This window comes from Saccostrea echinata, unplaced genomic scaffold (genome assembly GCF_033153115.1).
Source record: "Saccostrea echinata isolate AGI-Se365-2 ecotype Australia unplaced genomic scaffold, CSIRO_AGI_Sech_v1 ptg000028l, whole genome shotgun sequence".
NCBI classification, from domain to species: Eukaryota; Metazoa; Mollusca; class Bivalvia; order Ostreida; family Ostreidae; genus Saccostrea; species Saccostrea echinata.
In genome coordinates this window covers 9,756,215-9,779,738 of record NW_026889777.1, presented here as the reverse complement: position 1 = coordinate 9,779,738, position 23,524 = coordinate 9,756,215, and the positions used below count along the sequence as shown (strand labels likewise).

The following is a 23,524-nucleotide window of genomic DNA, read 5'->3' as shown; positions in this document are numbered from 1 at the left end:
GTTCATATAATTTGCAATATAAACAAATAATAATATTTCATATTGAAGAATAAACATAATTTGTTTTGGGAAATTATTGGAATTATTGCTTATTCATGGGGGGGGGGGGGGGGGTTAACTATAATTTCTAACATAAATGCACTCTTTAATGCTATTGTAACGACACCGGATAAGCGCACTGGTGTATAATAATAAAATAAAAACTAATTTCTTTCTCTCTACTTCCAAATTAAAGGTGAAAGTGAAATAAAGACAAGTCTTGTAAATTTAACAAATAAATGGTTTATTCTGAACACATTTTGTATTTCTATGAAACAGTAATTCCAAATAAATCCTTAAAACCTAAGTATTCTGTACTTGTTATTGTATTGAGACTGGTAGATTTAACCAGTAATTGAAATAACAACGGATAAAATATCCGTAAAATAATTCTAATAATTTCAGACCGATATATCACGGTAAACAGCTCAGCAGATAGCTGTAAATAAACTTACTTATTTATAACAAACCATGACCAACTCCATCCCAAATATTCTAAAGTCTTTCTCCCAAAGTAAATGTAATAAAATTAACAAAACTAAAATAACGCACCTTTCTACAACCCAAAATCAGTCAAAATCCACTGCTGTCTGCTGCAACTCTTGTTTATATACGTAGTAAAATGACATCATGAAACGAGACCAATCAGTAACGTCGCGTAAATTACAACAACCAATGAAAAACATGACGGGATGCTCTAGTTCCCACAACAAATTCTCACGCTTACGAGAAAGTAATAAAAATAAAAGAAACATTTATTTTCTAGCCTCATTATTTCTAGTATCATTAAATATCTATACAAGCATTAACAATAAATTATAATTGAAATATAGCGCTCGTTAAACTTCGTAAACACATGGCGCTTTGCATTATGGGAGTCGGCCATAGCTAAAACAATAGGTACCACGAGGTCCTAACAATAAAGTAAAACAAGTATAAACAGTGGAATTCAGGTAATTATGCATGTATAAAACTAGTCTTTACTTAGTGGACAAATTATCTCACACACCATTTATACTTTAATGACAAAACGATCAAAATACGCATCATAAAACAAACTGCACAAATCAAACTTTAGGGGGCGATGTCAAAAGCGTAAATTATGTACAAGCACATACGAGTATGAGTATCAACAATAAATACATACGTAGCTTTATTCTTAAACTATTTTTTTTTAAACCCACTTACCAATTATATTTCATATTGAAAAATAAATATATATAAATTTGGAAAATTGTTGGAATTACTGCTTATTCATTTGGGGGGTGGGGGTGGGTTAATTATAATTTCTAACTTAAAGGTACTCTTTTATTCTTTTTTTACCCACGTACCAGCCTAAAGTTTGAAAAAAAGTCTTGAAAAACAATCAATAAAAAGATGGCAATTCTTGTTTTGGAAGGACCTCTACTTTATACATATTAGTTTTACCACAGTTCATTATACAAAGTTGTAATCGTTAGTTGGGTTTTATCTTTTGCTTTTTGAAATTGCATTGTAACTTCCATCTACATAAGGAACACTTTCAACATGTTCAATGTGCTTTTTGGCCTAGGTCAAAACGTAAACAACTGGTAAACCGTTATTACTCGAAGGGTCTACTTTCCCAGTAGTAAAAGCAACTTGAATTTGTCATGAAAATATATACGTCCTTGACTGTATTAATTATTTTTTTTTCTAAAAAATAATAATAATAATCAGTTTATTCACGTAGTTCAATAAAGTAACATTCAATTATCGAAGAAAGAAGAAAATTCTTGAAAGAATATTAAATTACTTTAACAATACCAAAACAATGTGCAGTTTTGTTTGCTAGTATATGACCTTGTGTCATCAGCTGCATTCATGACCTCTGTACTGTTGATTACTTGTGTATTGTGTGCACTCAAGTGGAAAGGGATTTCTCGTGGTGGCTGTAGATTTTACCTCTTTGTGTAAACAATGGACTTGAATAGAGTCTCATTTATGAAATATATTGTTAAAATGACACTTGTAAAATTTTTTTTTTTTGATTGAGCGGGAGGGTTTTCCCGACCCCCCCCCAAAAAAACCCCAAAAAACCCTGAATACGATATGTATGTCTTTAGACAATGTCTAAATACCTGACAAATATCTCATTGATATCTCAATTCACTAAAATCTTATACCCAAAATGATACTAAAATGTCAGGAGTGCAACACCTTTTTGAAACATTTTGAAAATTCAATATTTTTTGAAGATCTGTGATATAAATAAAAATGGTTTATGTTGGAAGTAAAGACTTTCCTGATAATATTCAAAGTTTTGAGCTTCAATTGTAGACTGTATCAACTTATTTTTGTCCAAGTTGTGGTCATGGCATTCGTTGAAAAAAAAAATTTACGTTTATACCATGTCAGGAGTGCAACAGAAAAAAGTGGTGTTGCCAAAAAAACCATCAATTCTAAAAATCTGAAAGACAGTTAAGTCAAAAATGAATTTTCAAAGTGTAAAACAATAACTGATATACAATTTAAAGCTTAAAAATCTTTTAAAAGTCACAAGCAGCATTAATGAGAGTCAAGTATTTATGCATGCTCCATTCTTAACGAATACTCCGCCAGCAGATCGAAAACGAGGCCAAGGTCGGTATGCAAAAGAACATCACGTATGGCAGCTGTAAGTCACGATAAACATTGCAGTGTGCCGTTTTGTAATGGTAATGGCTGTCTTCACAAAGAATTATCTTTCCACAAGATTCCAACTCGACCTGATATCAGGAAAGCCTGGATTCAAGCGATCAGACGGGATCCGGGGCCTTGTTGTACTGTAATTATTTCATTCATATGATGTAAGCAAACGGCTTCACATTATCATTAATGATTGCTGATGTATATCCACCTAGATCTAAAACATATACACAATTACACTGTTTTCTTTTCTATTTTCCCTATGGCACTATAAAGTTAAAGATTACAATAAGACTAAATTGAAGTGTAGGCATATTTGATATATTTAGACCTATATACAGCTGCTATACCCTAAGTGGAAAACACTTGTAAAACGTGTAATATTCTGTTAATATTGTCTTGTCTACAACGAATCATTGTTTTCTTCAATTATTTTAGTTTCTGGTTATCTCTATCTTTAACCGCTTTAGTACAATACATTTATTGCAACTATCCTGAAGTGTATTGTATATCAAAATAACAAAGACAAATCACTCTGCAACAGGTCCAGAACAATCAATTGATTTAGCTATATGAAATATATGGAGATAACGTACAGTATTCAAGCTCAAAAGTCCATTAAACAATGCAAAATAGGAGCAGAGCAAACACGGACCTCCAAAACATCAGAGGTGGGATCAGTTGCCATGGAGGAGTGAGCATCCCCTGCCGACCGGTCACACCCGCCGTGTGCTCCTTGTCATGATCGGGAAATAACGGAAAAATCCGTCGACAATTCAGTGAGTATTTAAATAATGGCTTAACAATTAGTATGAAAAACGTCAGTCAGTATTTGATTCAATGATAAATTGTATTTGCTGACAAGATCATTGTATCGACCATAGAACTTACGAAATGATGACTTTAAACGAGACTGCTGATATTCTTGTTTCTTAAACTTGTTGAGCTATTCAAAATAGCTTGATAAAGCTATTTATATGTAGTTTTTCAGAAAGAAAAGTTTTTTTGTAAGAAATAGACAAAAAGTCGCATGTATTTTAATATTCGTATATGTACTATGAGCTATCAAAACAACAAGCAAAATCAAAGATGTTCTAACATTGCATCATTTGAATACTTTTAAGCAAAAGATGAATTTCCATTGTTTGGGTAACTGTAAGCTACCTTTTGTGCGTTGAGGCATGGATAAGTATGATTGCTTCTCATTGTACTGAATTATTACCAGTCAATTATCTTGGTGACCATAATTGGCCTCCTTTATAATTTCATTGAAGAACTGTATCACTTGCTTTATATAGCCCCAAAACATTTAGAACGTTGAGTACAAAGTCTCTTAAGGAGACACAATTTGGTGACTGAATATTACATGCATTATTTTCAGAAGAGTTGAAGGTTGAATATTATCACTGCACCAAGGTGTTACTTTTTGTGCATGTTGAGAAAATAACACATTCAAGCCCATTTAATTATGTAATTCTTCAATATACATGTAATTTAAAATGTTAAAATCGCCTTGGTGTTCAATAATTTATTTACACGGCACAGTTTTTGCTGGCTCCGCCCATCGGTGTATCTCCAGTTATTGTACATTTTACTTCAAAGGAAAAACACCACAGCCATGATACAATGATAATAATAGTAATAATAATACAAGAACTGGTCTGAATCATATAAAGCAGGTATTGTGATTTGGGTGAGACATTATACAAATGAACAATTTTCCCATAGATAACTAAAGAAACTGTTGTGTGTTCGAGGCATTTCAAGCCTGATGATTTCAAGTGGACCCAGTCAGAAAGACATTAAAGCCAGAGAGTATTCCATCAGTATTTAATTGGGCAAAAGATGTGACACCCAGGAGGCCGATTATGAAGCACCCTCTGCCAGAGAAACGACAGAAATTGGAAGACCATGCAGAAAATCATGATAATGTAGACCCCTTACCTGCAACATCTGAATATGAAGATTGGTAAAGAAAACTATCAATTAACAAGTAAAGCATACACTGAAATAATTTTAATTCATGGTGGAAAATTTTCATAGGCAAGCACAATTTCATTGATTCGAGGGTATGTTATTTCAGGGGCAACTCATAAGGAAGGAAAAATCAGTTAATAAATATGTTGACAAAATAATTGTTCTTTGGGATGTAAATTTGTGGGCAAGGGTGAAACACAAATCCATGTATGTTGGTCCCCTACGAACAATGGTGATTTCACAGTAATTGTATTTATGCATAATTTGAATGAATTTCTCAAACTTTTTGAACATGTAGTCAAAATTTGCTAGACAGATTGAATACTAAGTATTTTAAAAATGAAAGTATTGCAAGTGTATACTATTATCACTGGGGCAATTAGTTCAAATGAGTTGCTTAATTGAAGGGAAGGGTTTATATAGAATCTTGTAGTTGCTCTGCTGGACAGACTGATGCTGGATCATCGTTTGAAAGAATTTTAAATCATTTTCAAAACATTACTCAGTTGACAAGCTGTTTATAAAATTACTCAGTTTGCAATTGCAATATTGTATTTTGGATGATTTAATTAAACATCAAGTTTGCTGGACAACTTGAGAAGATGCTGGATCATCTTGTTCATATTCCAGAAAATGGATATGTAAGTAAATTACATTTGTACAACATACAGATTAACATTTTCAGAAGTATTAAAACTTATTTCAGCTGTCCCTTGATTGAACCCTGTGATGTGTCTAAAATAGAGGAAATCCAGATCCTAGAAAATGTGTTGAAGGAAAAAGATAAAAAAATTGGGAAACTACAACAAAAACTAAAGATTAAAAGATTTGGAATTGTAAGACTTTCTAAAGATGATTCCATGATAATGTTTTACACACGCTTCATATCATTTGCAATATTTTCAGCTTTTTTTTATTTTATCAAACCTGCTGTCAATTCAATGACTAGCTACTATTACGAAATGTCAGCAAATACAAACCCAAACATTCTTGGTAGACAAAGAAATATGTTATTAATTGATAAGCTTTTCATGTTTTTATGTCGTTTAAAATCCGGGCTTCTGGAGCAAGATCTTGCTGTTAGGTTTAATTGTCATTTATCAATAGTCAGCAGAAAAATTATTACTTGGACAAATGTTTTGTATCTTGTTTTGGGTAGCATAAACATTTGGCCATCACGAGAACAAATTTACAGGAAAATACCAGACTGCTTTAAATGTTTATATCCAAAAACACGCATTATTATCGACTGCACAGAAATCAAAACAGAGAGGCCTTCATCACTTGTTCTTGGATCAAAGTTTTATTCTACATACAAAAGCTCCCATACTTGGAAAGGGCTAGTGGGTATTGCTCCTCATGGTGCCCTTACCTTTGTGTCAAGCCTTTATACTGGATGTATTTCAGATGTAGAAATTACTAAACTGAGTGATCTCATAGATTTGCTAGAAAGGGGGGACTCTGTTATGGCTGATAAAGGTTTTACCCTACAGAAGGTTTTGGAGGGAACTGGGATTGATGTTAACACACCCCCCATTTCTTATGAGTCAAGGACAATTCACTGCACAAGAAGTAGAAGAAACTCAAGCAATTGCCAGACTTAGAATTCATATTGAGCGGCATATATGCAGAGTTAAAGAATTCCATTTGTTTGATGCAATTATTCCTCTTAGTATGGTAGGGTCAATCAACCATCTTTGGACAGTAGCAAATATGCTTACTTTGTTTAGAGGTCCCCTTGTTAAAGATTGGTCCTAGAAGCCATATATGACAATGTAAAAGTTGATTGTGTAAATATACATTATATATTAAGTGACGGTAACATGTTTCCCCAGTGTTTGTTACGTAGTATATTTTTCTACAGATTTTTATAAATATGTTCGTCTTAATAGATAAAAATAATTGAAGTTGAAAGTGATTAAGAGTATCTTTACCTTTTTAAATTAAATCCAGAGTCAAATTTTGAAAGTTTGCAAATGTTTCGATAAAGTCATTTTGCTTATAAACTGACAGATAGTGAAAGTAATATTTGGCAAAAAACAACAACAATGAGCAACAAGATTCTATTTAAATTAAATAGTGATAAAAGAAGAAAATATCAAGTTTAGCTTTCATGTCCAACCAAACATCAAAATCAAATTTTATCAGCTCCAGGTGGGTCTCCTCCTGCGTCCACACAAAAAAGTGACACCACTCTAGCCCTATTACAGCCATCTGCATCATGATCTGATAATAATACTTGAGGGTCTCTTTCAGTCCATTCTCATCCTTTGTTAAGAATATGCAATCTGACAGATGATTAACTGGACACTTGATTTCCAGCAATCCATATGAGGGATTAAGGGAAAGACAGTATACTTTACGGTCTGGTGAAGCCGCCAACCAAGGTGACCATGGGTTTACCACTAGTCCGCAAGGGTATATGTTGACCTCTCGGTCTAGTGCCTACAATATGAAATACATGTTCTGGTTATGTTTTGAAGAGGGATATTAAATGTATATATGAAATTTATTGTAATAGATGTACGAATGAAATTTATCAATAATGAATTGTTATATATGTATTACCAGTATACACATACTTACTTTTCAAAATAGTTTACCTCAACATAAGCATTAGCTGCTATAGGTTCACAGGCAATCCCATGACGCGTACTTGAAGTCACGACTTTTTCTGGTTGTCCTGAGTCGTTCAACAAGTGGCTCATACTCTAGAATGGTAAATTGTCAATTTTTGGTTAAATAACTAATATCCCACTTGATCATGGAACTAGAAGAAGAACTACGCTTATTTTCAATGAAAACTTCAACCTATTGAATGACCTAAATTTTAGAAATGTAAATAATATTCATAAATATATGAATATTGCACATTATATTTTATTTACCTTTTCTTCTCCTCACCATATCTCCAGCAACCGATGCTGTGATCCGGTCTTGTCTGATCCGATGCCACTTGGGATCCTGAGCTTGTAGCCGAGTCATCTCCTCAATATCTGATGCCTTTTCTTTGCTCACACTTAATGAACTCAGTTTCACAGTTTTGGTGTAGTCTAATGCCACCAACAAGCTATTTTTCATCCCATTTTCACTGGCAATGTAGGAAAGTCCTCACAATCAAGAATGTTCAACACATATTCACTTCTCATCCTCTGCTGGACACCAATAGGTGAGCCACGAGGACACGTTCCAAAGTTTGTGTCAGTGTGTTTTGTCTGGTCTTTAAGGTTTATGGTGGACTTCGTCTGTGAAATCTTTATCCAGATATATGTTAAGTGTTTTATTAATGAACTTGATACAAAACTCAGAATCTGCCACCTCTTCGCCATTGTATTCAATCCATGTTAACTTTCCTTTAGAACTTCTGTTAACAACACTGTCGAATTCATTCTGGTTTAAATTCAATATTGAACATTTTATCTAGTAACAAGTACATAAAAATATGCACTAAATGATTCAATTACGATGACAGCAGAATTTAATAAGACTACATATACACATTGACATTTTTGTATCAGATAGACAAAATCATATATTATATTCATTTGTCCTAATCATTTCACTTCATCTTATTTTCATACTCAAATTCAAACCTGATATGGAACTTTTGCCATCCTCAAATAGGTCTCCAGTTTTACAGCAGACGGAGTAAGACCAGGGGCAAATGGACCTCTTGGTATTGTGTGGTGAATTACTGTGTCTCTTGGATAAGATTTCCTAATAAAAACAGACAGCGATACAGTAATAATATTCTGTGATAATTGATAAAGCCTTCACACCATTCGAGTCCTTCCATATGAAAAGGTGAAGATAATGAACAGTGATCGATCTTAAAAAATCTATAAAAATACAAATCTGTGAAGAGGATATAAACCATGGACCCCTAGAAATTCCAGAGGTGGGATCAGATGTCTAGGAGGAGTAAGCATCCCTAGTTGAGCGGTCACACCTGCCGTGAGCCCTATGTATTGATCAGGTGGACGGAACATGACGTAGTCAAATTTAGTATAAAACAAAGGGTACGACCCAATGATCAAATATACGTTATTCATGTACATATAATGATTTGTGTCCAATGCAAATTTGTAAATCTTATACAAGCGTAGAGTGCCAAATAGAAAAAGGAGGAAAACTCAAATACAAGACTATCAGTATGGCGTGTAAAACTTTGCAATATTTGATCTTTCCATTTGTATTGTTAAAAGTCTTAATTGTATTGTATATTTTGCTGTTTGTATTTTATATTTTCTATATGTATATTATAAATTTCTATTTGAATTCTATTTTCCATTTATATTGTAAAAAAAAAAAATCATTTAATTGTGTTTTATATTTTTCATTTGTATTATATAGAAAATATGGAATACAAATAAAAATTATACAATACAAATGAAAATTTTACTATCCAAATGGAAAATTAAGCATTACAAATGGGGAAAAAGAATACAAATGGAAAAACAAACTAAAATTTGGGGAGACCCCAAGTGCATTTTCGGTACATGTGCACTTTTATAGCTAGATTGCGTGTTATATGTTGACATAATTTGTGAGCTGTGGGTATATGAAGTGAAATTAATTAGCCCCCTGGAAACTGTCCCCATGTATATATTTTTATTGACCGCATGTATATGTGTACCCTCCCTCTCGGCACATGTTTGGCATTAAAAGAAACTATCCCCTGCCACTTCAGTATATATGGGATCGCGTGAGCGATCGAAAAAATAAAAACCAGAGGTTTTTAGCCTTTTTGACCCCAAAATCGAATTCTACGGTTAAAAGTTTAGTTTAAAACTTCGTTTGTAAACGAAGTTTTTAACCTCGTTCTCTGAAAAAAGTGATTAATATTATTCATTCATGACAAGGAGACAAAAAATAATTGTCAACGAAGCGCGTGCGGCGCATGCTTAGTGCCGTTTCTTTCGTACTTAGCCTTTTTTTCCCATGTAAACAAACCAAAGAGATGTCGTCAAAGCTGAATTAAGATCTTGCAAAAAATACAGATGCAACTGAATTTCTTAATTAGGCCTAATCTAAAAAAAAAATAAGACACTAACCCTAATCTCTCGGATGGATGCGAGACTAACCCTAATCAGTCGAAAACTTGTGCAAGGACTAACCCTAATCTCTCAGGTGGGTGCAAGACTAACCCTAACCAGTCGAAAAATGTGCAAGACTAACCCTTATCAATTGAGTGACGTAAATCTTACGTCATAGAGCAATGAGCGCGCGGATCTTGCGGATCTGGGGACCGGTAAAGTAAAGTCTACCCAAGAAACCATTAAAAAACCAGAAGAAAAATATGTAAAAATACCTTGAATAAAATGAGAGTTAAAAATGTTATTTTTTTATTGTGTAAAAAACAGTTGGCGAGGCTGTAAATCGATGGGATGACGTCATAATGCCTAGGTAGATAAAATATAAATGGTAAATGTATTTTGGACATCGTATATCTTAAAATAATCATGACCTCATAAACATATAATATGTATGCAAGTCATTGAAGCCCTGCCTCTCCAAATTAAAAGAAAAGGTGAAATTAACTGTTCGCAGTATTTTTGAAAGGTAGGTCAAAGGAAACGTGGACTGTAATGTTGGTATTTTTCATAGTGTCTTATGACAAATAATGCACAATGTCATGCTAAATGACATAAACTTATCTCTCAAATGTCAAAAAAGTCCTGTACATTGGCACTGTAAACTATTTTGAAAGTGGGTCAAAGGTCAAGTTCAAAGGTCACGAGGTCGGAAATCATGATATTTTACAAAGGTCATAGTGCCAAGCAATAGATGTGCAAATTATCAAATCCATACCTCTAACAGTTTTCAACATGTATGGTGTGACAGACGGACGGAGAGACAGACAAACGCCGGGTAAAGTAATCCGTTAGTCTCATTTCGAATTCGTCCTGCAGGCGAAAAAATATGTACACATTCCGGAATAATCATTGTAGGGTGACAATATTCGTTACTCAAGTGACCTACCGGCTAGCCTTCAGTTGGTACATAATGCTGCTCTGTTAATTTTAGGGTCACGATCAAACAAAACAACGCCAATGAATGAATAAAAAAAATATTTATTGATGAAATTTAGATTATAGAATAATGGCACATAAAAAAGTGCGTAAACTTTTGCACATTGTTAACGATTCCAATTAAACACTGAACCTATATTAAAAAAAGGATAATAATCTATACGTAACGGGGAAAATTGCCTTCTGTAATCTTTAAAATTCTTCGGATCTTCTAACCCTTGGACAAGATATAATGGACCCTCTACTTCAAATATGAAATTTAGGATCCTAGATCCATGATTCAGACCCTTGTTCCTTTATTGGAATTGTGCCTTATTCCGTGTGCACGATAAATGTGTCATACGAGTGTAGGTAAACTCCTTTTCTCGCAACTCTCTATCTTTCGCTCTCATTTAGTGGCTTCCCTTGTATCACCGTGTGTAATACAGTCATCCCAGTCTGGCCAAAATTCTGCCTTCATCCTCTCACAGTAACTACAGAGATTTTCAAACTCTGAAATTAAAGATAAAAAGTTTAATTCTGTAAAATTGTAAAGTGTATAATTTAAAAGCTGAAAATAATTAAGGTAGCCCGATCTTCAGGTTCTGAACATCAGCTTTTTAGTAATTGAAAATGCTCACAAAAATGTCTCTGATTTAACAGAGTAACGTGAATTTACCCATGGTATTTCTACAAATTTCATCATTATACTTAATCATATTATATAAGGAAAATTATCAAATCTCAAATATATTTTCAAGAAATGCAAATAAAACACCAGCTATGCATATTTCTAATTGAAAATTGATCAACAAATATATTTTAAGATTAAAAAATACAGGTATCCAGGCATTTGGAGAATATTGTATCTTTTTATGCTTATACAGTATTTTAGTTCTTCTATTTACTCCAATTTTATATAATATATAGTGTAAAAAGCTCGTGCTATTATTGCTAGACATCACATATCACATATAATTTCATATCATGCTAATAAAAATTGGTATCTAATGCTAGATCAAAGGAAATTCGATTTCTCTAGAAATGAATTTATTTTATTCTTTTTTGGGGGAGCAAATGTCATCTTTTTACAAGACCGTTTCTAAGACTGCAATGAACCTTGAATCATATTGAGATGCATAAAATGAAAACTGTTGCACGAAAAGATCTCAATTTCAAGCTTCATTTTGAGACTTTTTAAATAAAATGATAAATTTAAGAGTTATCCTTCCTGGCTGTAAATCGGATATCCTTAAAACAGATTGAAAATACACATGTATATCAAGGTAACCATAATATTATATAAAATTTTCCTGTCTTACTTTTGAATTCTTGTTCTGTAAATGAACCGAATCCATGCCAGTAGCACTGGGATAGAATTCCAAATACAGCACAGTCCGCCTGACAAGGTTTCTCTCCAAGCAAAAACTTTTTCTTCCCTAAGAACAAAATTAATATACCAAACAAAGAACATTTTTCAAGCAAAATTGACTACTATTTTCAAACTATTTATTTACACGTTAATAAAACAGAATAATTTAATTCACTTACCTAAGAAAGAAGAGAAGTTCTGAAGGCATTCAAAAATGAGTGTCTGTACCTCCTCTTGAGAATGGCGACCTATCCTTTGCGCATGCGCTTGTTTTATTGCGCCACGTTTCCCAATTTTTCTGAATATCCAAGGAATTTTGATATATTTAAACACTTCTCCTTCTCCATCGTACACCCAGCGTTGTAGAAATAGTGCCCTGGATTAAAAATGAAAACTTAATTAATTGAATAATTTTGATTCTTCCAATGTCTCTAACGTAATAGTGACATTATAGTTTTCCTCTGGAATATAATTATAGTCATTTCATAGTCCAGAACTAAAACAATTAAACATAATTTTCTTCTGTGTCAAAAATTCTAAATGTGCTCTATATTTCTTTTTTATATTAAAAGAGAAAAGTCAAGTATCAATCACATTTACTGTACAAAAATAAAAACATTATACTGGTAATAGAAAAATTATTGCACGTTCTCGAATAACCCAAGTAAATTTTATACATTTCCAAATTTAATATACATATATAAGGGATCATTATTGAAGTTTATTTACACCAGCCCCCCCCCCCCCCCTCCCCCGCAAATTCCAAATCCTTGGAAAAATAAAAAGATAAAAACATATTTGTGACAATGCTGAAAACACGTTGCTGAAATCTTAGATTACCACAATAAAAATTTTAAGCAAGGTTAGATCTGAGAGTTAATAAAGATTCTCGTGTTAACTATTACCAGTAAAAATACTCCTCAGCAACTTTTTGAAACGAGTAAGCAATGGCCTTTTCTTCGTCTGTGAAATCTTTGTCCAAATCTATGTTAAGTGTTTTATTAATGAACTTGATACAAAACTCAGAATCTGCCACCTCTTCGCCATTGTATTCAATCCATGTTAACTTTCCTTTAGAATTTCTGTTGACAACACTGTCGAATTCATTCTGGTTTAAATTCAATATTGAACAATTAATGTAGTAACAAGTGCATAAGAATATGCACTAAATGATTCAATTACAATGACAGCAGAATTTAATAAGACTACATATACACATTGACGTTTTTGTCTCAGATAAACATAATCATATATTATCATTTGTCCTAATCAAGACATTACAAAAACTTCACTTCATCTTATTTTCATACTCAAATTCAAACCTGATATGGAACTTTTGCCATCCTCAAATAGGTCTCCAGTTTTAAAGCAAACGGAGTAAGACTAGGGGCAAATGGACCTCTTGGTATTGTGTGGTGAATTACTGTGTCTCTTGGATAAGATTTCCTAATAAAAACACACAGGATTGAAGAACATTCATAATTTTATTTTGATATAATAATTAAAACGACCGTTACTCCATTCAAACATTCAGACATAATATGCTGTGATAATTGATAAAGCCTTCACACCATTCGAGTCCTTCCATATGAAAAGGTGAAGATAATGAACAGTGATCGATCTTAAAAAATCTATAAAAATACAAATCTGTGAAGAGGATATAAACCATGGACCCCTAGAAATTCCAGAGGTGGGATCAGATGTCTAGGAGGAGTAAGCATCCCTAGTTGAGCGGTCACACCTGCCGTGAGCCCTATGTATTGATCAGGTGGACGGAACATGACGTAGTCAAATTTAGTATAAAACAAAGGGTACGACCCAATGATCAAATATACGTTATTCATGTACATATAATGATTTGTGTCCAATGCAAATTTGTAAATCTTATACAGGGTGTTTCATAATATATGTTACATTTTGAATCTTCAATTTGACAAACACAGGAGAAAGATACAGACAAGTGTTTTTTATCAATTTGATAATGTATCCATAAGATTCATTATGTACAATTACCAACTAAAATATTAATCACTAGACGAAATCTCAAACATTTATGAAAATAAGCGAAATTTCGAAATTACGTCATTTTTGTTACGTTGAATTTCATAAGTCAAAAGCCCACATTACATGTTTTAAATGATCTCAACTATTTCAATTACAAATGAAAGTTTCTTCTTAAGATTTGTATAACCTTGTCACACATTTTTGCTTAGACACTCCTCATTTGAAAGTTTATGTTCTTTATAAGCTCATTCAGCATCTGTGGTCTAGGATTGTAGACCCTGTACTAAAGAACTCCTACAGAAAAAGGCCCAAAGATGGAGACTGGCAAATGCAGAGGTCAAACTATTTGGGGGGGGGGGGGTATTGCATTATTAAATTCTGTACGCTGATAACTTCACATCATATTTCAAAGTTCAATATATGCTGGAAATGCTGATATCGCCAGCATCAATTTCTGAAAACATCCATCTGACACTTTCCTCAGGAGTTTGCTAAACTATCTAAGAGTCCCCATTTCACCAATTAAATCTTCAGTTCTTGAAGTCTTTAGGCTTTCTGGAGTACCGTGTCATTTATTGCATATTGCCCGTCCCTGTCCTTAGACCTTGTTACTAGCTTTCTGATAAGCATTCAAGAAAGCTTAATTTCTTTTGGAATATTTCCTTTGTCAACTTCTGAATGAATATTGGCGATATGTATTGAAAATCAGCGTTACATTTCAGCAATATGTTGATAATTAAGTCCATTTCGAAAAAAATTTCAAATTATGACATCGGCGTTTATGGCAAAATTAATCATTGTAAAACCGTGATTCCCTTGACTTTTTTCACATGTAACAAAATGCAGGATTTGATGTTTAAAATGATGTATACTTTATAATAGAAATATGACAGGTAAGAAAAATAATTAGATTTAAAAATGTAACATATATTATGAAACACCCTGTACAAGCGTAGAGTGCCAAATAAAAAATGGAGGAACACTCAACTACAAGACTACCAGTATGGCATGTAAAACTTTGCAATATTTGAGCTTTCCATTTGTATTGTTAAAAGTCTTATTTGTATTGTATATTTTTCTATTTGTATTTTATTTTTTCTATATGTATATTATAAATTTCTATTTGAATTCTATTTTCCATTTATATTGTAAAAAATCATTTAATTGTGTTTTATGTTTTTCATTTGTATTATATAGAAAATATGGAATACAAATAAAAAATTATACAATACAAATGAAAATTTTACTATCTAAATGGAAAATTAAGCATTACAAATGGGGAAAAATAGAATACAAATGGAAAAACAAACTAAAATTTGGGGAGTCCCCAAGTGCATTTTCGGTACATGTGCACTTTTATAGCTAGATTGCGTGTTATATGTTGACATAATTTGTGAGCTGTGGGTATATGAAGTGAAATTAATTAGCCCCCTGGAAACTGTCCCCATGTATATATTTTTATTGACCGCATGTATATGTTTACCCTCTCGGCACATGTTTGGCATTAAAAGAAACTATCCCCTGCCACTTCAGTATATATGGGATCGCGTGAGCGATCGAAAAAATAAAAATCAGAGGTTTTTAGCCTTTTTGACCCCAAAATCGAATTCTACGGTTAAAAGTTTAGTTATTATTCAAGACAAAAAATAATTGTCAACGAAGCGCGTGCGGCGCATGCTTAGTGTCGTTTCTTTCGTACTTAGCCTTTTTTTCATGTAAACAAACCAAAGAGATGTCGTCAAAGCGGAATTAAGATCTTGCAAAAAATACCGATGCAACTGAATTTCTTAATTAGGCCTAATCTAAAAAAAAATAAGACACTAACCCTAATCTCTCGGATGGTATGAGGTCTAACCCAAATCTCCCGGGCGAATGCTAGACTTACCCACGTGCGAGGACTAACCCTAATCTCTAGGATGGATGCGAGACTAACCCTAATCAGTCGAAAACTTGTGCAAGGACTAACCCTAATCTCAGGTGGGTGCAAGACTAACCCTAACCAGTCGAAAAATGTGCAAGACTAACCCTTATCAATTGAGTGACGTAAATCTTACGTCATAGAGCAATGAGCGCGCGGATCTTGCGGATCTGGGGACCGGTAAAGTAAAGTCTACCCAAGAAACCATTAAAAAACCAGAAGAAAAATATGTAAAAATACCTTGAATAAAATGAGAGTTAAAAATGTTATTTTTTTATTGTGTAAAAAACAGTTGGCGAGGCTGTAAATCGATGGGATGACGTCATAATGCCTAGGTAGATAAAATATAAATGGTAAATGTATTTTGGACATCGTATATCTTAAAATAATCATGACCTCATAAACATATAATATGTATGCAAGTCATTGAAGCCCTGCCTCTCCAAATTAAAAGAAAAGGTGAAATTAACTGTTCGCAGTATTTTTGAAAGGTAGGTCAAAGGAAACGTGGACTGTAATGTTGGTATTTTTCATAGTGTCTTATGACAAATAATGCACAATGTCATGCTAAATGACATAAACTTATCTCTCAAATGTCAAAAAAGTCCTGTACATTGGCACTGTAAACTATTTTGAAAGTGGGTCAAAGGTCAAGTTCAAAGGTCACGAGGTCGGAAATCATGATATTTTACAAAGGTCATAGTGCCAAGCAATAGATGTGCAAATTATCAAATCCATACCTCTAACAGTTTTCAACATGTATGGTGTGACAGACGGACGGAGAGACAGACAAACGCCGGGTAAAGTAATCCGTTAGTCTCATTTCGAATTCGTCCTGCAGGCGAAAAAATATGTACACATTCCGGAATAATCATTGTAGGGTGACAATATTCGTTCCTCAAGTGACCTACCGGCTAGCCTTCAGTTTGTACATAATGCTTCTCTGTTAATTTTAGGGTCACGATCAAACAAAACAACGCCAATGAATGAATGAAAAAAATATTTATTGATGAAATTTAGATTATAGAATAATGGCACATAAAAAAGTGCGTAAACTTTTGCACATTATTAACGATTCTATTAAACACTGAACCTATATTAAAAAAAAAGATAAATAATCTACACGCAAAGGGGAAAAACTGCCTTCTGTAATCTTTAAAATTCTTCGGATCTTCTAACCCTTGGACAAGAAATAATGGACCCTCTACTTCAAATATGAAATTTAGGATCTTAGATCCATGATTCAGACCCTTGTTCCTTTATTGGAATTGTGCCTTATTCCGTGTGCACGATAAATGTGTCATACGAGTGTAGGTAAACTCTTTTTCTCGCAACTCTCTATCTTTCGCTCTCATTTAGTGGCTTCCCTTGTATCATCGTGTGTAATACAGTCATCCCAGTCTGGCCAAAATTCTGCCTTCATCCTCTCACAGTAACTACAGAGATTTTCAAACTCTGAAATTAAAGATAAAAAGTTTAATTCTGTAAAATTGTAAAGTGTATAATTTAAAAGCTGAAAATAATTAAGGTAGCCCGATCTTCAGGTTCTGAACATCAGCTTTTTAGTAATTGAAAATGCTCACAAAAATGTCTCTGATTTAACAGAGTAACGTGAATTTACCCATGGTATTTCTACAAATTTCATCATTATACTTAATCATATTATATAAGGAAAATTATCAAATCTCAAATATATTTTCAAGAAATGCAAATTAAACACCAGCTATGCATATTTCTAATTGAAAATTGATCAACAAATATATTTTAAGATTAAAAAATACAGGTATCCAGGCATTTGGAGAATATTGTATCTTTTTATGCTTATACAGTATTTTAGTTCTTCTATTTACTCCAATTTTATATAATATAGTGTAAAAAGCTCGTGCTATTATTGCTAGACATCACATATCACATATAATTTCATATCATGCTAATAAAAATTGGTATCTAATGCTAGATCAAAGGAAATTCGATTTCTCTAGAAATGAATTTATTTTATTCTTTTTTGGGGGAGCAAATGTCATCTTTTTACAAGACCGTTTCTAAGACTGCAATGAACCTTGAATCATATTGAGATGCATAAAATGAAAACTGTTGCACGAAAAGATCTCAATTTCAAGCTTCATTTTGAGACTTTTTAAATAAAATGATAAATTTAAGAGTTATCCTTCCTGGCTGTAAATCGGATATCCTTAAAACAGATTGAAAATACACATGTATATCAAGGTAACCTTAATATTATATAAAATTTTCCTGTCTTACTTTTGAATTCTTGTTCTGTAAATGAACCGAATCCATGCCAGTAGCACTGGGATAGAATTCCAAATACAGCACAGTCCGCCTGACAAGGTTTCTCTCCAAGCAAAAACTTTTTCTTCCCTAAGAACAAAATTAATATACCAAACAAAGAACATTATTCAAGCAAAATTGACTACTATTTTCAAACTATTTATTTACACGTTAATAAAACAGAATAATTTAAGTCACTTACCTAAGAAAGAAGAGAAGTTCTGAAGGCATTCAAAAATAAGTGTCTGTACCTCCTCTTGAGAATGGCGACCTATCCCTTGCGCTTGCGCTTGTTTTATTGCGCCACGTTTCCCAATTTTTCTGAATATCCAAGGAATTTTGATATATTTAAACACTTCTCCTTCTTCATCGTACACCCAGCGTTGTAGAAATAGTGCCCTGGATTAAAAATGAAAACTTAATTAATTGAATAATTTTGATTCTTCCAATGTCTCTAACGTAATAGTGACATTATAGTTTTCCTCTGGAATATAATTATAGTCATTTCATAGTCCAGAACTAAAACAATTAAACACAATTTTCTTCTGTATCAAAAATTCTAAATGTGCTCTATATTTCTTTTTTATATTAAAAGAGAAAAGTCAAGTATCAATCACATTTACTGTACAAAAATAAATACATTATAGTGGTAATAGGAAAAATTATTGCACGTTCTCGAATAACCCAAGTGAATTTTATACATTTCCAAATTTAATATACATATATAAGGGATCATTATTGAAGTTTATTTACACCAGCCCCCCCCCCCCCCTCCCCCGCAAATTCCAAATCCTTGGAAAAATAAAAAGATAAAAACATATTTGTGACAATGCTGAAAACACGTTGCTGAAATCTTAGATTACCACAATAAAAATTTTAAGCAAGGTTAGATCTGAGAGTTAATAAAGATTCTCGTGTTAACTATTACCAGTAAAAATACTCCTCAGCAACTTTTTGAAAAGAGTAAGCAATGGCCTTTTCTTCGTCTGTGAAATCTTTGTCCAAATCTATGTTAAGTGTTTTATTAATGAACTTGATACAAAACTCAGAATCTGCCACCTCTTCGCCATTGTATTCAATCCATGTTAACTTTCCTTTAGAACTTCTGTTGACAACACTGTCGAATTCATTCTGGTTTAAATTCAATATTGAACAATTAATCTAGTAACAAGTACATAAAAATATGCACTAAATGATTCAATTACAATGACAGCAGAATTTATACACGTTGACGTTTTTGTCTCAGATAAACATAATCATATATTATCATTTGTCCTAATCAAGACATTACAAAAACTTCACTTCGTCTTATTTTCATACTCAAATTCAAACCTGATATGGAACTTTTGCCATCCTCAAATAGGTCTCCAGTTTTAAAGCAAACGGAGTAAGACTAGGGGCAAATGGACCTCTTGGTATTGTGTGGTGAATTACTGTGTTTCTTGGATAAGATTTCCTAATAAAAACACACAGGATTGAAGAACATTCATAATTTTATTTTGATATAATAATTAAAACGACCGTTACTCCATTCAAACATACAGACATAATATGCTGTGATAATTGATAAAGCCTTCAAACCATTCAAGTCTTTTCATATGAAAAGGTGAAGATAACGAACAGTGATCGATCTTAAAAAATCTATAAAAATACAAATCTGTGAAGAGGATATAAACCATGGACCCCTAGAAATTCCAGAGGTGGGATCAGATGTCTAGGAGGAGTAAGCATCCCTAGTTGAGCGGTCACACCTGCCGTGAGCCCTATGTATTGATCAGGTGGACGGAACATGACGTAGTCAAATTTAGTATAAAACAAAGGGTACGATCAAATGCTCAAATATACGTTATTCATGTACATATAATGATTTGTGTCCAATGCAAATTTGTAAATCTTATACAAGTGTAGAGTGCCAAATAAAAAAAAGGAGGAATACTCAACTACAAGAATATCAGTATGGCATGTAAAACTTTGCAATATTTGATCTTTCCATTTGTATTGTTAAAAGTCTTATTTGTATTGTATATTTTTCTATTTGTATTTTATATTTTCTATATGTATATTATAAATTTCTATTTGAATTCTATTTTCCATTTGTATTGTAAAAAATCATTTAATTGTGTTTTATATTTTTCATTTGTATTATATAGAAAAAATATGGAATACAAATAAAAAATTATACAATACAAATGAAAATTTTACTATCCAAATGGAAAATTAAGCATTACAAATGGGGAAAAATAGAATACAAATGGAAAATTATAAAATACCAAGGCGAAAATATGGAATAGAGATTAAAAATATATAAAATACAAATAAAAGAAAATACAATTTAAAAAGATAAAATTTTGCAACATTACGTGCTATGCTACCACCTTGAAAGAAATAGTCATATTATCATTAAAATTTTGGTCTATGAAATAAGTTAAGACATAATAATTACCTGTAAAATAGATTAAATTTTCAACTACGACTCAGACACAGAATGCATAATTTACATTGTATTCCAAAAAGAGTAATTTATTTATTAATTTTCTGCCCCCCCCCCCCAGCACTATTGCCTTTGCTCTCTAGTGCTGTCGCCCAAGCAGGTTTGGTCTTTAATTGAATAAGAGGTCCTATCATGCAGTACAACACCACAATGTACATGTATATTAGTATGTACTTATATGTTCACTGATCAACAAATCGCACTGCTTCTTATTGTCATGTTCTAATTTTCGCATTTATTGGATGGGAATATGTATAAAATTTAGAACATTGTATTTACTCACATTCAGTAAATTCAAAATTTAGAACATGTCATTATTTCAACATGTTCAAGTTGCCCATCATCATAATACTAGTAATGCATTTACTTTTCACACCCATTAAGGTTAACTATAGGTTGTAAATTAAATTAAAAATTTAAATTACTCTTTACAAACAAAATTATTTTTTGCATTAAAGAATAACGCAGTTGGAACTTTGACCCCCTTGGCTTTCCATACACAAGTCTATATAAAAAAGTCAAAATATGCAGTTTATATAACCTACTTAATTTTCCTCTTGCACCTCTTATACACAACCATGACAGTAAATCCGATAACAGCAGCCCCACATATCTCTTTAAGATGAGCAACCATGAATGTCTTCACGTCTTCCATTGCACTGCTTATTTTTTATGATAAACCTTTGTTATTCCACCGAAAAAGTTCAAGGTCAGCAAATTAAATCCGGTTCGATGTGCATGGCTTCATCGTTTAGTGACGGCTAGTTAACATAAACGTCTTCGGATGTTTGAATATAAAAAGCTCCATTTTCTAATTATCGTTTTGTTTTATTTCCACACTTTTTTCATTGACACTAGGATTTTTTTTTTTCATTTTTTCCGAATTTTTTTTTTAATTTAAAACACACACACACATATTTATCAACCTACACTAAATATACAAGAAATGAGAAAACTGTCTTTGACTCGGCATATGTCTCTAGATGATGTCTAAATACTTGCCAAATATCTCATTGATATCTCAATTCACAAAAATGTTTTGCCCAAAAATGATGCTAAAAATGTCAGGAGTGCAACACCTTTTTGTGACATTTTGAAAATTCAATAATGTTTGATGATCTTTGATATAAATAAAAATGATTTATGTTGGAAATAAAGACTTTCCTGATAATATTCAAAGTATTTAGCTTTCATTGTAGACTGTAGCAAGTTTTGTTTGACCAATTTGTGGACATGGCTGATGTTGAAAAAAATGTTATACCATGTCAGGGGTGCAACAGGAAAAATGTGGTGTTGCCAAAAAAAAACCAAACAAACAAACAAACAAACAAACAAACAAACAAACAAACAAAAACATCAATTCCAAAAATCTGAAAGACAATTCAGTCAAAAAAGAATTTTCAAAGTTTAAAACAATAACTGCATGATATACAGTTTAAAACTTAAACATGTTATATAAATCACAAGCAGCATTAATGAAAGTCAAGTATCTGTGCATACCCAATAGTGTCAAGAGTGCAACATTTGATGTTTTGCCCCCCAGCATGAAAAAAAACTTTTATCAGTATATGATTCTCTGATTTTTATTTTAGAAAATAAAGACACAAAAAACATTTTTACCAAATAGATTTATCAATAACAGGATCTGTCTGTGTTTCAGATCTATATTTCTATGGTCAGAAGTGCAACACATTTTTTTTTTAAGATTTAAGTTATATGGTGAAAAGACTTCTGTTCATGTTAAGAATATTCTTTAATTAATAATGATCTATTTGAATAATTTAGTACTAACATATTGACAGTTTTATTATTAAAATCCTTCTCTCTTTCAATTTATCAATTCAGATGTGTTTTTTATCCTTTCTTTGATTTTTTACAAATGTAAAAAATGAACACACTGAAAAATTGTTATAAAATTAAAGTAATTTCACCTCAACTTCACTGAAACAACGGAACAGGTTCTGATGTAATTTTCGCTAAACAATTCTACTCTAAAGACTCTCATGTTCTTGGTCAGGAGTGCAACAAATATTTTTGAATTATTGCTGATCAAATATGAATAAAAATAAAGAAAAACAAATGATGAGTAGAATGGTTCTGGTTGACCTCAGTTGATCCCAGAGTTTGTCCTGTGAAGCAAAATATACTATAAAATATATTTTATATTTTAAATACATATTTTAGCTAGTTTTTTGACATAAATAAGGAATGATTCAAGATATAAAGCCAAGTTTAAATACTTCCATGTGTTTTCATTATAAAGTATTGGAATATAAATAATGCACAATTTCGTTACCACTTGATGTTTCCCACACTGTATAAATTTTTGTGTTCTATGGTTTTAATTTTTAATTATACTGCAGTCAGGAGTGCAACAAAACTGTTTAATAATTACCAATGATCATCATCTATCTTAACTAAAAAATAAATTAAAAAAAAAAGTTTGATACTATTTGATGTTCAAAACATTATGTCTATCAACTAATTACAGACATTTTACAGTCAATTCAGAGGAAAGTTTTCATCATTTATCACATATTTTTAAATACAATGAATGTATATTTCTTATTACAGATAATCATCTTCTGAAGTCTTGAAAATATGAAAAACTTGCCGTTAGTGATAAAAAATGTCAAAACGACGAACTGATTACAACTAAGAATGTGTTATGATTTTAAAAACAATGTTAGACAAAATACCTACCAGATGTCAGGAGTGCAACATAATAATGTAAAATAGGGTCATTTCAAAATCTAGTATTTTTTTTTAAAGAAAAC

At 32.2% G+C, this 23,524-nt stretch overlaps 1 protein-coding gene and 1 pseudogene across 3 annotated transcripts; both read right to left on the bottom strand.

Moving 5' to 3' along the window:
* Window positions 1–6,711: 6,711 nt before the first annotated feature.
* Window positions 6,712–8,813, bottom strand: LOC133193727 (uncharacterized; annotated as a pseudogene).
* Window positions 8,814–11,076: 2,263 nt separating this feature from the next.
* On the bottom strand, window positions 11,077–21,406 carry LOC133193726 (failed axon connections homolog). Of its 3 annotated transcripts, XR_009721987.1 has the most exons (7): window positions 21,293–21,406; window positions 19,589–19,712; window positions 19,185–19,387; window positions 18,459–18,655; window positions 18,230–18,346; window positions 17,147–17,422; window positions 13,446–13,491 (listed from the first exon to the last, which is right to left on the bottom strand). XR_009721987.1 is itself a non-coding variant. In XM_061329671.1 (6 exons), exons 1-6 carry the CDS (start codon window positions 21,400–21,402, stop codon window positions 11,083–11,085), a joined length of 855 nt encoding a protein of 284 aa, XP_061185655.1. In that variant the 5' UTR covers window positions 21,403–21,406; the 3' UTR covers window positions 11,077–11,082. The 3 variants fall into 3 exon arrangements, 2 of the variants coding, with proteins under 2 accessions (XP_061185655.1, XP_061185654.1); XM_061329671.1 differs by lacking the exons at window positions 17,147–17,422; window positions 18,230–18,346; window positions 18,459–18,655; window positions 19,185–19,387; window positions 19,589–19,712 and adding exons at window positions 11,077–11,186; window positions 11,996–12,112; window positions 12,225–12,421; window positions 12,951–13,153 and having other exon boundaries at window positions 13,368–13,491; XM_061329670.1 differs by lacking the exon at window positions 13,446–13,491 and having other exon boundaries at window positions 17,037–17,422.
* Between the last annotated feature and the right edge of the window lie 2,118 nt (window positions 21,407–23,524).

Bases quoted from the DNA above. Each gene is read 5' to 3' on its own strand.
- LOC133193726 (XM_061329671.1), bottom strand. From the start codon at position 21,402: ATGGAAGACGTGAAGACATTCATGGTTGCTCATCTTAAAGAGATATGT. The intron at 12,422-12,950 runs GTAATAGTTAAC...TTTTTAATCCAG, and splicing joins GCTGAGGAGTATTTTTACTG to GGCACTATTTCTACAACGCT. The intron at 11,187-11,995 runs GTAAGACAGGAA...CTTTAATTTCAG, and splicing joins TACAGAACAAGAATTCAAAA to AGTTTGAAAATCTCTGTAGT.